This window comes from Pelodiscus sinensis, chromosome 7 (assembly GCF_052426305.1).
Source record: "Pelodiscus sinensis isolate ZL-2025 chromosome 7, ASM5242630v1, whole genome shotgun sequence".
Classification (NCBI taxonomy): Eukaryota; Metazoa; Chordata; order Testudines; family Trionychidae; genus Pelodiscus; species Pelodiscus sinensis.
In genome coordinates, this window is record NC_143058.1 from 77910354 (window position 1) to 77927608 (window position 17255).

The 17255-nt window shown below is 44.3% G+C and overlaps 1 protein-coding gene and 1 long non-coding RNA gene across 11 annotated transcripts in view; one reads left to right on the plus strand and one right to left on the minus strand.

The window, feature by feature from the left end:
• Positions 1-17255, plus strand: part of PLEKHM3 (pleckstrin homology domain containing M3) — a 173681-nt gene that overhangs the window by 44155 nt on the left and 112271 nt on the right. For all 10 annotated transcript variants that reach the window (XR_012905414.2, XM_089779897.1, XM_025187732.3 and 7 more), the window contains one exon: positions 9109-9302. Coding sequence is in view for 9 of the 10 variants with exons in the window: in XM_089779897.1 (XP_089636023.1) it covers positions 9109-9302 (194 nt within the window). In the remaining variant the exon portion in view is untranslated. The remainder of the gene's footprint in view (positions 1-9108; positions 9303-17255) is intronic.
• Positions 14797-17255, minus strand: part of LOC149524100 (uncharacterized) — a 31539-nt gene continuing 29080 nt past the window's right edge. Inside the window, exons 3-4 of the long non-coding RNA XR_016350114.1 lie at positions 15585-15658; positions 14797-14930 (exon numbers count right to left, since the gene is read on the minus strand). This is a non-coding gene — a long non-coding RNA (uncharacterized LOC149524100). The remainder of the gene's footprint in view (positions 14931-15584; positions 15659-17255) is intronic.

The following is a 17255-nucleotide window of genomic DNA, read 5'->3' on the forward strand; positions in this document are numbered from 1 at the left end:
GCAGCTAATACAATGTATATTTTTAAATCAAGGAAATACTGTAAGGTGAATTAAGGATCATGGTTCCAGACATCTCTATGGCTCAGAAGCTGTATTAGACACCCTATTCATCTCTCAGATTTAAGGATTTTTTTAAAAAAACAGTGCGTATCCCAGGAACTATGCTGTCAAAATTGAAGAATGGAACATGCACTGCATCAGTAGAAATCTGGGGAGTTCAGATAAAGAACAAAATTCTACAGATCTCAAATGTTCAAAATGCACACAGAAGTGTAACTTCGAACACAAGCTACCAAACTTTTTGGTTTTGTTCTGTTGAGAAGACTAATATGTCTGTACATTAAAGAGAATATTACAACTATATTCAATTTCACACTGCTTAGACCAGTGGTCACCAGCCAGTCGATCGGGATCTACTGGTAGATCTTGGAGCCTCTGACAGGTGATCCTGACTGGTTTGGCCGAAAGGCTATCAAGTGCCAGCACTTCAGTTGCCCTTCCCCACGCTGCTGCGCATCTCCTGCCCTTTGCTGCCCCTCCTTGGGAGCCTCCTGCTTGCGTACAGAGCAGGGAAAGGAGAGGAGGGGTGCTTATGTCAGGGTTCCCCTTCTCCTCCTGTATTCTATCTCCACAGAGCAGAGAGAGGGCACAACAGGGATTGGGATGGAGGGAGTTTGCTGGCTGCTTTGGAGAGTGGCACAGAGCCAGGACAGGGGTGAGCCTGCTGTAGCCCCATAGCATCACCACCCAGGAGCCACCTGAGGTAAGCAGTGCCCAGTTGGAGCCAGTTCTGATCCCATGCCCCAGTCAGGAACCCCCCCTCCTGCACCCTAAACCCCTGCCCCAGGCTCAGCTCAGAACCCCTCTCACTCCAAATCCCTTAGTCCAAGACTGGAGCCTGCGTCTCAACCCCCTGCCCTTGCCTGGTGGAAGGGAGGAAGTACAGAGTGAGCAGGGCAGGGCCTCGGAGAAGGGGTGGGAAGGAGGTATGGCAAGGGTGTTTGGGTTTGAGGTAAATCCTGGATTGCACTTACATTCAAAAAGTGATCTTGTGCTTAAAAAGGTTGGAGACCCCTGGCTTAGACACTGTGTGGTTTAGCCTTACAACACACCAGAGAACTACCATACCTGTAATAAGAATAATTCCTATTGTATGGGGGAGTGTTTCACTCAGTACCACACAAGCACTCAGTATTGCAGCTCAAAAAATCCTGAGTGAGGATCACTAGCATGTATACTTTGGCATTCAAAAATGTGCTGAAGTCCTTTCCTAAATCAAGGCCTATGAATGCAAGAGTACAGGCAGTCCCCGACTTACGCGGATCCGACTTATGTCGGATCCGCACTTAAGAACGGGGCTTTTCTTGCCCCGGAGCTTGCGGGCGGTGGGACCGCCCAGAGTGCAGCGGTCCCGCCACCGCGTCCTCCAGGGCGAGAAAAGCTGCTCCGGGTCTCCCTGGTGTGCTGGGGGGGGACTCCCCCAGCACAGCAGGGAGACAGGAGCAAAGCCGCAGAGGCGTGGGACCCTGCCGCCTGTGCGGCTTTGCTCTGGGTGTCCCTGGTCTGCTGGGGGGGGGGGCGCAGCTAGTGCGCCCCCCCCAGCAGACCAGGCTTTTGTTGTGGACGCCTGGGGTAGAGCAGCTGGGGTGCTGCTGGGTTGGTCCTGGGGGGACCTACCCGGCAGCGCCCCAGCCGTTCTGTCCCAGGCTCCAGATTCAGCCGCTGTTGAAACTGATCAGTGGCTGATTCCAGGAAGCTGGGGGCAGAGCAACTCTGCCTCAGGCTTCCTGTAGTCAGCCCCTGGTCAGTTTCAGCAGCAGTGGCTGAATCTGGAGCCAGTTCCGAGTTACATACAAATTCAACTTAAGAACAAACCTATAGTCCCTATCTTGTACATAACCCGGGGACTGCCTGTACATAGTCTTAAAACTGAAAGCAGACAGCAAGTGGAATGTAGAACACAGGGAGGTCTCCAGATTTTCTCCCACGATAGAGCCTGATGCCATTATCCCAGGGGTCCAGTGTTCCTTTTGGAGAATATTCTTTCACTGTAATTCCGTATTGAAGTAATGGGAAACTCCACTTGCCTGCTAGCTGCCTCAGGGCAGATACAGTAATGACCAGGTGGTGATATTTTCATTTGTTCCATGGGGCGCATTCATTGGCAGTGCACCCATGGGCACACACACAGCACATTAAAAAATTATTAAAGATCACAAAGTCAAGGACTCAAAAGGTAGGAGATGCCAGAACCAAGGTTGCTTGTATAACCTTCATTCAGCCCTCTTGTGTGCATATTTTATGGTATAGTCTTTAATTACATGATCATGTAGTATTTTTTCTCCAAGACTGCTCCCTCAGTGAATGTATAGAATAGACAGTTAATTTGTAACTCAGCCATTAAGTGGATTTTCATGGGGACCACAATAGGCACCCCTCTCCCAGATCTTACATCTCTGCTCCAAAACATAGGGGTGTTAGCACCGTTCAAAGAAAAAGCCTCCAAAGGTTTGGGTTTGGGTTTTTTTTGTAACATGGGCAAAATAATGAATTTTTTCGACTCTCAGAAGTACCTGAACTCAAAAAACTCAGACCAAGATAGGACAACTGGCAAGTCTAATTTCAGCCTAAATGATTAACATTTGGAAAATGTATAAGATACAGAAAACAGGTCCAAGCTTATAACAGATGGTGCTATCAGCCTTGCCTTCAGTACACAAAATATACAAACATTTGATGTTAGTAGAAACACCCAAAAATTCCATTCCAAGTACAATTTAAGACTGAAGAGTGCTTGTCACCCTGAAATGTCAAAGAACAGGAATGGGGGTAATATATAAGGATCAGAACTTGTTTCAGGAGACTGCAATCTTGTGGATTAGAATCTAAAAACTTTCATTTATGAAAAGTCAGACTTACTATAAACTCTTTGGAGCCAGGACTGTCTTTGTCTTTGTGCAGCTACTGATGCTATTGAAAGCAAGCAGCAATTTTTATTACCTTTTGCATGTAACCAGGAAAATGTTGCCAGAGAAAAGAGGGTGCATGGGGATGGGTGGAAGGGATACCTAAAAGATAATCTCTCTCAAGAACATGAAAAACTCCAATATGAAAAGGACTGTCAGCAGTAGTGGAATCTGGGAGAAAATGTCTGAATTATTATTTTGATTAAGAAACTCCAGATGCTATATAAGGGTGACTGCAGAAGTCCTTTGAAAGGGTTTATCAAGTAGTGCTTTCCCTTAGTACCAAAAGTTTTCGGGTGACAAATCTAGTGTAGTTCTCAACATCCAGGACATGGTACCACTCAAGTCTGCGGATTTCTCCTGAGATCTGTTTTTTCCAGGTCTCATCCTATTAAAAGCAGATAGGATCTTCTCCAACTGCGAATACCAAAAGTTAATATACATGCTGTTCAACTGCAGTGAATTTCATGGAACAAGTGAAAACACATCCCTAATTGTGTCTGCGGTACCAAAAAAGGCCCAAACTATTGATCAACTGTATGCTGACGTTTTCATACAACTTTCCTAACATCTGATATAATAGGTTGCAGTACCCCTTGGAAAGGGGGAAGAGATGGCTGGGAAAGAATTTTTTTCATGCTTTTCATCAGCTGTTACTCTGTTTACAGGTCCTAGATAGTATAAAATAGAGAAACATTCAGTAGGTTTCAAACATGCTCATGTCTCCCCAGCATTGTGTGGAGTACCATGGTACAAGTGCTGAAGGAACCGACCAGGGACCATGCGCCGCTTGACCTGCTGCTCACAAACAGGGAGGAACTAGTAAGGGAAGTAGAGGTGGGTGACAACCTGGGAAGCAGAGATCATGAGATGGTAGATTTCAGGATCCTGACCAAAGAAAGAAAGGAGAGTAGCAAAATACACACCCTGGACTTCAGAAAAGCAGATTTCGACTCCCTCAGAGAACTGATGGGAGGGATTCCCTGGGATGCTTATGTAACCCCTCTGCCGAGTAGGGCCGGCAGCAACCAGGGCCAGGTTCAATATCTAGGGGTCCATCTCACACAGAACCGGCTTGAGCCCCCACCCAGTAGCCTGGGAAATTCATACCCCTGGGTGCCTCTGAGAGGCAATGCTTCCCCGCTTGGAAGCACAGAGTCTGAGTGTAGAAAGAAACTTGTAATGAGAGAGGGAAGTCACATGGCATTAACTTGGGAAAATAGCATAAACAGAGTTCATAACCTCCCCCCTTGAGTGACCATGCCAGCTCAAAAAGGATTGAGCATTGTCTTTTGCCTCTGAGGCTTGCTAATCCAATCGCTTACCCAAACTTTCTCTGTATCCCACTTCAAACGCCCCACTTACAGCTCTGGCCAGTCAGTTCAGAACCTGATACGTCACCCTGATGACTCCACTTCTTGAGCCTGAGGCTATGCCACCTTTGGGCTGCTCCTGTGGTCTGCTTGCTCCATCTGCTGCCATTCCTACTGGTCGCTCCCACCAGCCTCCCCACTGGTCGGCTGCCGCTGCTCCTACTGGCTGCCTGCCAGTTGCTCCTGCCAGCTGCTCTGCTTACTGCAAAGGAGTCTGTCTCCAGGCCAAAGCAGTGATTTCAGCTCTTAGTGATTTCACCTCTTTAGCCACCATCTAGGCTGGCAAAAGCTTCCAGCTCCCACTAGACTAGCAAAAAGACTCCCGCTGGAGTCTGCTTTAGGTCTGTCCTTAAAACAAGAGGGAAAGAGGCAGGTTGAACTAGTCTTACAGCTCACACCTGGCAGGCATGAGCCAGGCATTTCCCAATAACTGGGAAAAGGCAAATGTAGTGCCTGCCTTTAAAAAAGGGAAGAAGGACAATCCAGTCAGCCTAACCTCAGTCCCTGGAAAAATCATGGAGGGGATCCTCAAGAAATCCATTTTGAAGCACTTGGAAGAGGGGAAAGTGATCAGGAATAGTCAGCATGGATTCACAAAGGACAAGTGGTGCCTGACCAATCTGATTAGCTTCTATGATGAGGTAACTGGCTCTGTGGATATGGGAAAGTCAATGGATGTGATATACCTTGACTTTAGCAAGGCTTTTGATACAGTTTCCCACAATATTCTTGCCAGCAAGTTAAAGGAATGTGGATTGGATAAACGGATGGGAAGATGGATAGAGAGCTGGCTGGAAAGTCGGGCCCAGTGGGTAGTGATCAACGGCTCAGTGTCAGGATGGCGGTCGGTTTCTAGCGGAGTGCTCCAAGGTTCGGTTCTGGGACCGGTTTTGTTCAGCATCTTTAATAATGACCTGGATGAGGGGATGGATTGTACCCTCAGCAAGTTTGCAGATGACACTAAGATAGGGGGAGAGGTAGATACACTGGAGGGAAGGGATAGAGTCCAGGGTGACTTAGACAAATTGGAGGATTGGGCCACAAGAAATCTGATGAGGTTCAACAAGGACAAGTGTAGAGTCCTGCACTTGGGACGGAAGAATCCCAAGCATAGTTACAAGCTGGGGACCGAATGGCAACGTAGCAGTTCTTCAGAAAAAGACCTGGGGATTACAGTGGATGAGAAGCTGGATATGAGTCAACAGTGTGCCCTTGTAGCCAAGAGGGCTAATGGCATATTAGGGTTCATTAGGAGGAGCACGGCCAGCAGATCCAAAGAAGTGATTATTCCCCTTTATTCGGGTCTGGTGAGGCCACATCTGGAGTATTGTGTCCAGTTCTGGGCCCCCACTATAGAAAGGATGTGGACGCATTGGAGAGGGTCTAGCGGAGGACGACCAAAATGATTATGGTGGCTCCCTGCTGGAGTAGTTCCTCCATTGATGTGTTGTGTGGTGAGGCCATGGAGCATGATTCCATATGGGGAGTGCTGATCAAGTGATCTGTCTGTGGCGTACTTCCAGGGTACTTCCAGGGCACCCATCATCCAGGTAGCTGCAATGATAGCTGGTGAGGATATCCTTCTTTGAAAGCGGGTCCAAGAGAAACATAAATCAGTAACATCCAGAATATCCAGAATGGGACAATTTTTCTGTCTCTGCCAGGCTAGAACGTATAATCAATACACTAATAAAAAAATCATGCATCCACATTACAGTGTGCTCTTAAGCACTGCCGGCAAATCCAGGAAACTTTTTTTTCCCCATCTGAAGTACCTACATGCATTGTACATTAGAGACATGGCATCACACCCTGTCTCTGAAGAATGAAACAGAAGGCAGAGATAAATAAAAGACCAGTGCGTTCCACAATGGAAGAAGATGTGCTTAGTTCCCATTGATACTTTCCTACTTGCTGGAGTTGTATGAGTTTAACCTTCCTGAAGGGCTCAGCCACTCAGGGGATAGAAGTCCTACTTACAAAGACTACTCCTGGTCAAGTGAACGTTCACATGCATGCTGCACTTTTGTAGAATGAAAATTGAGAATTTCTCATTTTTATAATCTGAAATAATTTGATTTTAAGTTGAAATCCTGTCCTGCCTTAACACCCCAACTCTTTGAACACCGGCACTTCCTTCTCTTCTGCATCCAGATTGTTTGGAAATGTGCAGGTTTTAATTCTAATTTAAAAATACAGTTTCTCTTCCTTATGGTCTCATTGACACACGCTTAATCTAGAACACACTGCTTTGTCATCCATTTAACCCATGTTAGAGGCCCTCATCCTATCTCTGCCCAGCCAAATGAGTAGCCTTTGGGAAGGCCATACAAAGGAAAATAATCTAATGTTTAATATTCAATATTTGGTCTCCTGTGAAAAAACAAAAAGCCTTAATCTTTCTATGCTAATATCTAGATGAATTGATGTATCCCCTGAAAGACTTCTGCATAACCCAAGCAATACATTTACTTCTGGTTGAGAACCAAGGCATACTATCATCAATATCAGGGGTGGGCAATCATTTTTGAATGGGGGGGGGGCACACCAAGAATTTGGCAGATGATCAAGAGCTGCACTCTACAATGATATTAATGTATTATTGGGTGCAGAAGGGAGCTCAGGGTAAAGGATTGAGGTGCAGGAGGGAGTGTGGGAACTGGGAGGAGGGTTGGGTGAAGAAGGGGGTTGTACTTGGAGCAGTGGATTGGGATGTAGGAGCAGTTCAGGGTCTGGGAGGAGGCTGTGGCCTCTGGGACAGGGGTGCATGAGGAGGTGCAGGGGTTTGGGTTGTGACCTGGGGCAAGGCATTGGATACAGGGTCTGGGAGAGGGTATAGGTGCAAAAGAGGATTCTGACCTGGAGGAGGGGTGCAGGATGGATGTGGGGTATGGGAGGGGGTTGTAACCTGGGGTCGGGATTAGAGTGCAGGAGTGGGGGTGCATGAGGGTGCAGAGTCTAGAAGGGGATATGGGTGCAGGAGCGCAGAGGATTTGGGTTACATGGGGTAGAGGTTCTGGGGGGCAGTAGAGGGTTGGGGGGAGTGAGGAGCTGGAGTGCCACAGGCAGGCTGTGTCTAAGAGGCACTTACTTAGGTGGCTCTTGGGCCGCAGCTCAGCAAGTCCCTGCCTGCCTACCCCCACACACCACTCAAACCAGCCAGCCGTAGGGGCCATGTGCTCTGCAAGCCCCACGGGTCTGTGAGGGCCATGTGTTTTTCTGGGCATCGTGAGTCTGGGGGACTACTTCGTGCACTGCCTGCCTCACCAACACAGCCCAGGCAGCTCCCGTCAACCAGTTTCTGGCCAACAGGAGCTGCGAAATTGTGCTGGGAGTAGGCGCAGTGCACAAAGCGTCTCTCCTCCTCCCACCCTGCCCCCCAGCTTGTGGTGCTCAGAGAAGCACATGGTCCCCACAGCCAGCCACTTTAAGCGGCATGCAGGGGTGGGGCAGGCAAGGAGCCTGCTTGGGGCTCTCATGGCCAGATCCAGTGGAGTGGCAAGCCATATTTGTTTTGTCTACCTCATATTCTGCAGTACCTGAAGGGAGAGGCCTTTAAAGTCTGAAAAGACTATGATGTAGCCTTTGCCCTTTTGTTCACCTCATAAAAGGTAGCTTTGTTAGCCTAATTCATTGGTGCCTTGCTTCAGTGTAAACACTGGTTTAAGGACCAGAAGCACTAATTGAATTGCCAAACACATCGTTTTTCTACAGCACAGTTTCAAGTGGTTTGCAGTTCATTTCATGTAACCCCAGCTCTTTTTTCACCCTTGATAAAATGCAGAAATAAAGAAGTTGGGTGGGAGTGCTATTTGGACTTAGAAATGGTGGTATCCTTCCCAATTAGGACAAAAATATCCATTAATTTGCCAGTGTCACAGTGTATTATTATAGGTGTAGAGGTACAAAACAACATGATGGACTGGGATAGAGAGAACATTTTTGAGAATGAAATACCATGATTCATGAATAATAGTAATAATAATATTAATTAATTAATAATGCCCATCTCTCATCTATGCTTTTTTGGGTCTGATTGTTCTTTTAGAGTTATGTGGTTTTTACATTAAAGCTAAATATGGAAGAAATTTGCCCTTGGATCAGCTAATGATACAATGAGTTCTGTTGTACCCATGATAATGTACTTTTGACTCTCTCCCAGCTCCCATTATAGTTTGAGATGACTCCAGTTGACTTCTAAAGGAGCTGTATTGGGCATTTGTATTTCATTAGTTTTCTTTGTCAATTTCAATCTGACTTAACCAGAATCATAGTATCCCTTACAATGTGTGTGTATGCATATGCGCACAAACACGTACAAACATTTATAGACAAGAAAGGGCCATTTGAGAGAGTAGTTTGATGATCATTATAGTAAGATATGTAACAGATCTATCAGAAAAAATCATTCTGTTCATTCCACAGCAAGGGCAGTATAATGTTCTCAATATCAAACAGCTACTGCACATGATCTTCACCAGCAGGCGAACAGAAGGATACCTATGGCTATGAATATCAGTGTGACTTGCAGATAGTTTAATAGACCTTATGTTATCATAACGTTCTCAACAAAGTAGGGGTTGGCTAGTGACAGAAGTTCACCGTGGAATCACTCTCAAGTCTGCCTTCTCCAAGAGTTGCCAATGGAAATCCCGATAGATGGTTTCAGTTTCCAATAGCAATTGAAAACGCACATAAGAAAGAGGAGAAAAAGCATTTAAAGAAAGGCAGGAAGAAAGCATATTTAAGCTAGGTGCTTTATTTTTCAGGTATCCAAGCAAGCCAAAGAGTTCCTGGAGTATGTGTATGAGGAGCCATTGATTGACATCCAGCAGGAAAATCACATGTTGTACAGACATGTCGAACCATTGGCTACTGTAGTTCGTCTAAGACAGCAGCTAAGATCTCTCCGAGCCTATTTGTTCAGTTGCAGAGCAGCAGTGGCTGAAGACCTGCGTAGGAGGTAAGAACCAGGCATAACATATGACACGAGATTCCTGTTGTCCTGACTTTTCTTTGTCTGTACATGTTCATCCCCCTCTGCCTCTTCTTGCTTCCCATGATCCAGTTCATAAATCATTGCCCATTGTGAAAGGCAGCTGCACTGTAATTGTCACCAGAGGCCTTTTTATACAAGATTGTTTCCTACCATGGGAAAGCCTCTTTCAGTGACTCTCGTGGGTTGACAGTGGATGTAACCTTAACTCATTCCTCCCACAGGAGCATGCTATTTCTCCTATGTCTAAAGCTGAAACTTATCTCACACCATCACTGCGATAACCGAAAGTGTATGATTTGTCTGTTCCACCTTTCCTGTAGATTTTTTCTCAAAAATAAAATGGGCAGGTTACAATCCAGAACAAGCTTATATTTATCAAAAGTCTAATTCATTTAAAAACAACGCAGCATCTTAGCCTACTATAGCTGCTGTTGATCTTCTGCAAACATCCCCAAAAGACAAACAGTCTCTTCAGATCCAATAGCAGATCAACTGTAGAAAGGCCAACTTTGTTTTTACCCTGATTCATTTGAAGAAAGAGCTGGAGATCTGTCTTGGATCTACTTTTTTTTTCCTGCAAGATGACTGAATCCAGACAAATGCAACTGATTTGTTGGAACACGTATCTGTGTCTCTCAGGTCTGCAATAAGATCAATCTGTCACCTTCAGTTAGAACTGCTGCTGTTTTGAAATATTCAACTGCCAAAGGGGGGAAAATTAAATAGACGGCCTGGCTGTACTGGGGATATGTGCTTTTTGAGGATGAAGGGGGTTGCACTGGCTTTTTTATCCCAGGATTGGAAGCAAGGTGATGTGTGTATTCATCAGATAGCATATATGTCACTGCCTTGAATAATTACATCAAGTGCAGCTAAGCAAAGATGGCAAAGTTCTAGCAAGCAAGAGGTGATTTCCTACATTAATGTGTGGGTAAATATTTGCATGTATGTGTTGTGGCATTGAATAGCAATATACAGACACACTTCTTCAACTTTCAGGGAGCTGATCTGCAGTATTTTTTTAAATTAAAGCTATTTTCTCTTGCTCTGGTGCCCAGTATTATCATTTTGGCTGTCCTGCTGCACAGCTGAAATATCACTCCTATTTTCTCTCCTTCAATTACAAGAAAACTAAAAGGAGAGCAGAGCTGCAGAGGTTGGAGAAAAGTGGCTGAAAAGAAATTACGGCTTTTGATTAATGCCGAATGCTCTGATTAAAACAGCGAGGAGGAGACAGGAAAGACTGAAGAGAATCAGTGAAGAGAGTGAAAGAAAACAGATCAAAGGAGAAGTGAACAAAGGAAAGCAATGGGGCCAGAGGAAATGGGATGGAGGGGAAAGCAAGGAGGCTGGAGGAGGTATTTTGAGCTGGCGCTGATGGAAAGAGATGAGAGGAAAGAGTCCAAAAGGAACGAAGAGGCATTCAAGGGACTAGGACAAAGAGAGAATTTGAGAAAATAAGACTTGAGGGGAACTACCAAGAGGCCAAAAGGTGAAGACTGAAGAAACAGAGGCAGCTGAGGGGATGGGCTAGAAAAGACAGACATTATAGGATTAGACAGGAATTATAGAAATGGTGCGTGGGATGACCAGAAATATTCTAGAACTCTTACACCAGTAAGTAGTCAAAGTGAGTAATAGTGCAGCTCTGGTTAGGCAGAAAGGAGATGAGGAAGGAGGACAGCAGGTAGGATGTATCCCCCATCTGTTTTACAGTGGTTTCCTGGTGGATGCATCTGCTGATATACTGCCAAGCTGCAGCTGAAGGCACATTTCTTACAGCAGAAGGAAAAGTCCTGACTACTGCTAATAAATGAGAGACAGGAAAAGGTGGGCGTGGGAGGGACGCACTCCCGTTTCTTATCCACAGGTCTCCAGACTCCCATTGATGAAAAGAGAGAGAACTTTGATGGGTGTTTTAGGAGAGCTCTTGGGTCTGTTTTCTTGCAATCATGGCAGCCTGAGTTCAACTTGGACTTGTAGTACTCCTTGAAATTCCAATTCTTCTCTCCTCATGACCTATAAAACACAGCTGAGAGAGGAGCAGCATGGCTGAGGCAGCTTGTGGTCTGCAGCATGTGGCTAGAGCTTTGTGAAGAGTCTTTATCTCGTGTTTCACTGGGGAAAGTGTCCAGTTTGATAGGAACTTGCAGGATGCTCCAAAAGCCATCAAGTTTACATTTCAAAGGCACAAAGGGCAGTTAAGTGCCCAACTCCCAGTGCAAGTCATTGGCAGTGAATGTTTGACTCCCACTTGTGGCAGTTTCCATCAGAGTAACTGTGTACCACTTTGGTCCCTGGTGGCCTTCCCAAGGGCCTTGACCAGTCTAGAGAGGAAAACAAGACTGAAACAGCACCAGCTTGCAAGAATTATGTGCCAGGATCTTTCTTCCAAATATGTTGCACCCAAAATAGGGTTCAAAAATGAGCTAGATAAATTCTAGCTATAAATGGCTATTAGCCAGGATGGGCAGGAATGGTGTCCCTAGCCTGTTTGTCAGAAGGTGGGAATGGCGACGGGAGGAATCGCTGTTCATTCCCTCTGGGGCCCCTGGCACTGGCTACTGTCCACAGACAGGATACTGGACTGGATGGCCTTTGGTCTGACCTAGTATGGATGGTCTTATATTCTTATGACCCTACTGTTCATTACAGCAACTCATAATAGCTGGGCAGTGAAAATGATATCTATTAACAAAGAAAATATATTACTTAAATTACCCATTGGCTCGTCACATCAGCTGGTGTAAGGCACAAGGAAAGGGGAGTTTAAACAACTCTGTGAGCCAATGTTACTAAATTTGATGGTTTCCTAGTCAGAAACTAAAGAGCTGGGGGGAGAAAATTCTGAATCCACTTCTCTGGCCTGTTCCAAAGGTATTCTTTTTCCATCTCAGTCTTCACCTTAGTACATGTCTTGCCATTAATCATTGGCAAGTGAGCACTACATCTTGAAGACCTGTCGGAACCATATAAACAGACCGAAACAAACTGTTAATATTGCTGCCTAGAGAGAACTAAAAACAGACTGATTAATGATATTGGCACCTTGCTACATGTGGGACACTGATAGCCTTCCTTATTAGGGAAAGAGCAATTGCTCTAGGATTTTCTATTATCATTTTTCAAAGCTATCCCTTCCTCTTGAACCCAGAGCTCAAACCCAAGACGACAATCAATTTTGAAAATGTGTCCTCCATGAAGACTAAAATGTTTACAGTGCTTCTAAGTCACTGTTTCAGAAGAATTCCAGATGGCTACAAACCAGTTTAGCTCAGGACCTAGTTGACTTAAATGTGGGAACATTGTTTATAATGCCTGGTACTTTGGGAACTTTGTAATTCTGGGCGATCTGCAGAGAACTTAGGCCTGAGCCACACTGAAAAGAGAGAAATGAAGAATAGCTGGAGATCTTGGAAGCTGGTGGCTTATGACCCATGAAACTGGCAGCCCTTGTTGTCCTTGAGAATTCTAATTCACTTATTATTCTTGCTAGTCTGTGATGGACTCCAGCAACAAGAGTGGTTGTTTGGAGGTAGTTCAGAGCTGTGTTTAAAGACAGAAGGCAAGATAAAACAGTAAAGGAAAAGAAGTTTGGCTGATACATTAGGTTAGATCCTCAACTGGTGTAAAGTAGCATGGCTCCATTGAGTCACAGCTGCTGAAGATCTGACTCATCTCTTTCATAAGGGCTGTGTCTAGACTGGCAAGTTTTTTGCGGAAAAACTTGCCAGCTGTCTACACTGGCTGCTTGATTTTGCACAAAAGCACTGATGTTCTACTGTCCAAAATCGGTGCTTCTTGCGCAAATGCTTTGACGTTCCCGTTCGGGCAAAAGCCCTTTTCCGGAAATGCTTTTGCACAAAAGGGCCAGTGTAGACAGCTGAAAACTGTTTTGTGCAAAAACGCCCCGATGGCGAAAATGGCGATCGCAGCTTTCTTGTGCAAAACCGCATCTAGATTGGCACAGACGCTTTTCCACAAAAAGTGCTTTTGCGGAAAAGCGTCCGTGCCAATTCTACACAAGCTAGACGCTCTTTTCTACTAGACGCTCTTTTCCGCAAATGCTTTTAACGGAAAAACTTTTCTGTTAAAAGCATTTGCAGAAAATCATGCCAGTCTAGACGTAGCCAAGGAGTATTGCTACAACTACTTAGCTATGGCTGTTGCCTCTATATAACAAAATCTAATTTGCCTTCTGTCTGTGTTTGTACTCAAGGCATGCATGCTATCATTTCCTGGGGGAGAAAAAGTAGCTATCCTGTTGCTTGTGTAGAAATGGTGCAAGCTGCAGTTGTATTGTTCTATGTCAGTCATCTGTTTGCAGTATTGCCAGAGAACACAAACACACAAAGTGCAAACAATAAATCTGATGCCTAGAGGCGAGGAGAGGAGCTTTTGTCCATTGAGCAGGTGATGCAATGTACGTGAACAGGTAAATTGAAGGAAGCATCCTTCTTCTTTTTGTGTATTTCACCTTTAAGTGTGGAGGAGCATTCTTGTCTCTTGTAAATATAAGGCCACCTAATAATTTCAGCCTTCACTCTGGTCTCTCTTCCTACTCTCTTGGCCTAAGGGAATGTGAAGGAATTGTTACTAGAGTTTTTGGTTTTAGCAGTCTCTCTGACTGCAGCAGGCCTGCCTGTCCCTCAGCATTTACCTCAATGATTTCCATCTGTAAACGCATGCTCATTCTGCATGGAGGTGGAAGACTAAGCAGACTTTGATTGTTTCTTTCCACTTGTCCCTTCCACAGGATTGCAGTTTTCTATTTTATATTGGTTTATCCTGGATTGGTACTGGTTACTTTACTAGTTGTAATCGGGTTAAGAGCACATTTCCAGTGCCATAAATATGAACCTCTGGGTAACAATGTCAGCTCTTTGCAGAACAAGAACCCAAATACACTGGAGCTGAAAGAAGAATTCTGTCATTTCCTTCAGTGAGACCTTAGAAATAAATCTCTTTTGTCTCAGAACAAGATTATTTTCAAAATATTTTTTATTAAGCATGTCAAGCTTTGCTAAGAAATTTGCACTGATGTTTCAGAGGATAACAAAATCCTTTGGTTCACATAGCATCTTAGTCCAAATATTTAAAAATAACTGTTACAATTAAATCTCATCACAAACATGCTACACACATCTACACTTACAGTCTCATAAACATGAATTGATGGCTGTAGCCTAACAATGAGTTCTTGCTTCATGAAAGTTCTGCGTTTTCAGTTTCTGTTTCTCAGCAGACTAAAGCAATGTGCAAAGGAAGACACAGGCATATCTTCTTCCAATCCAATTTTCAGAAGAGGTTTTTGTTTTGTTTTTTTTTAAGCAGTCTAGACACGATTTTTTCGAAAAAAAAACACAACAAAAAAACCCTTTTTCGAAAAAACCCTGTACACTGTATTTTTTTAGGAAGAAAGGTTCTTTCAAAAAAGGGGAGTTTTTTTCAAAAGAACCGTGTCTAGATTGCTTTTTTTCGAAAAACCTTTTCCAAATTTGTGCCGAATTTGCATATCTTCTTTCGAAAGCTCCAGGCAGTCTAGATGTGCCCTTAGTATTCTGATGACTTGTCTATTACAGTTAATGCAATCTGAAAATTAAAAAAAAAAAAAAAGAGTTTAAGGACAGTCAGCAGTTCACAACTCAGGAGACCGCGGCAAATGCGAAACATTTATGTAACATTTAAGATTTAGTTTAATAAAATATAAGTGCTATTGTGTGTGTAATTTAGTTTTTAACATTTCTAATGTTCTGCTGCTGCTCTGCAGCTTGACACAGGTAATGAATGAGTATTATATACTCTTTCCTAAATTAATAAAATCAAGTAATCTAAAAAAATTACACAAAATAAACCTCTTAGACATTGTAAAATGCTGTGCTGCATTGTAAATTAGCATGTTTTAGTGATTGGATTTGCATAATGGTTTAAGAAATACATGACAAAATATCAGTAGGAAACTTGACTTAAATGAATGATTTTTTCTTGGTGATTTAAATCGCCTTGATTTTAAATCAATCCACCCTGAAAGATATCTAATGCAATCTGTCACCTTCCATCAAACAGATGAGTAATATTAGGTGTTCCTTCTATTTTAGATAGATTGCTTTAGAAAAAAAAAAACACTTAGATTCCAAATTGTGTTTTCATTAGCCGGGAACTATACTAGAAATACAAGTTCTGCCCACATTCACCCTAATTTGACAGAGTCTGCTTATGGCAAACTTCAAATATTCCAAATCTGACCTGAAAGAACATCTTGCTCTTCATTTAACTTTAGATGGCTGGGAGATCGAAGCAGGTACCATAGAACCATAGAGCTGGAAGAGACGTGAGAGGGTCATCAAGTCCAGCCCCCTGCTCTAGACAGGACCAATCCCAACTAAATCAACCCAGCCAGGGCTTTGTCAAGCCGAGACTTTAATAGAGACTCCATTACTTCCCTAGGTAACCCATTCCAGTGCTTCACCATTCTCCCAGTGAAATAGTTTTTCCTAATATCCAACCTGGACTTCTCCCACCACAACTTGAGACCATTGCTCCTTGTTCTGCCATCTGTCGCTACTGAGAACAGTCTTTCTCCATCCTCTTTGGAACATCCCTTCAGGAAGATGAAGGCTGCTCAAATCCCCCCTCACTCTTCACTTCTGCAAAATAAACAGACCCAATACCCCTCAGCCTCTTCTCATAGGTCATATGCTCCAGCCCCCTAATCATTTTGGTTGCCCTACGCTGTACCCTCTCCAGTGCATCCATATCCTTTTTGTAGTGGGGGGCCCAGAACTGGACACAATACTCCAGATGCGGCCTCACCAAAGCCGAATAAAGAGGAATGATGACATTTCTGGATCTGCTGGCAATGCTCCTCTTAATGCACCTTAATATGCCATTAAGCCTTCTTGGCCACAAGGGCACCCTGTTGACTCATATCCAGCTTCTAATCCACTGTAATCCCCAGGTCCTTTTCTGCAGAACTACTACTTAGCGGGTTTGTCCCCAGCCTGAAACAATGCTTGGGATTCTTCCGTCCCAAGTGCGGGACTCTGCGCTTGTCCTTGTTGAACCTCATCAGATTTCTTGTGACCCAATCCTCCAATTTGTCTAAGTCATTCTGGACCCTGTCTCTGCCCTCAAGCATATCTACCTCTCCCCCTAGCTTAGGGTCATCTGCAAACTTACTGAGGGTGCAATCCATCCCCTCATCCAGGTCATTAATAAAGATATTGAACAATACCAGTCCTAGAACCGAACGTTGGGGAACTCTGCTAGAGCCATTGAACTCCGCTGGGCCTGGCCTTCTAGCCAGCTTTCTATCCATCTTACCGTCCATTTATCCAATCCACATTCCCTTAACTTGCTGGCAAGAATATTGTGGGAGATGGTATCAAAAGCCTTGCTAAAGTCAAGGTATATCACATCCACTGACTTCCCCATGTCCACAGAGCCAGTTACCTCATCACAGAAGCTAATCATATTGGTCAGGCACGACTTGCCCTTTGTGAATCCATGCTGACTATTCCTGATCACTTTCTTCTCTTCCAAGTGTCTCAAAATGGATTCCTTAAGGATCCCTTCCATGATTTTTCCAGGAACCGAGGTGAGACTGACCAGCCTATAGTTCCCTGGATCGTCCTTCTTCCCTTTTTTGAAGATGGGCACTACATTTGCCTTTTTCCAGTCATCTGGGATATCTCTGGATCTCCACTAGTTTTCAAAGATAATGGCCAAAGGCTCCTCAATGACATTTGTGAACTCCCTCAGATGCATTAAGTCCAGACCCATTGATTTATGTACGTTTAGCTTTTCTAAATAGTTCCTAACCTGTTCTTTACCCACCACGGGTTGTCCATCTTCATCCCATCTTGTGTCACTTAGCGCATTAGTCCAGGAGCCAACCTTGTCCGTGAATACAGAGGC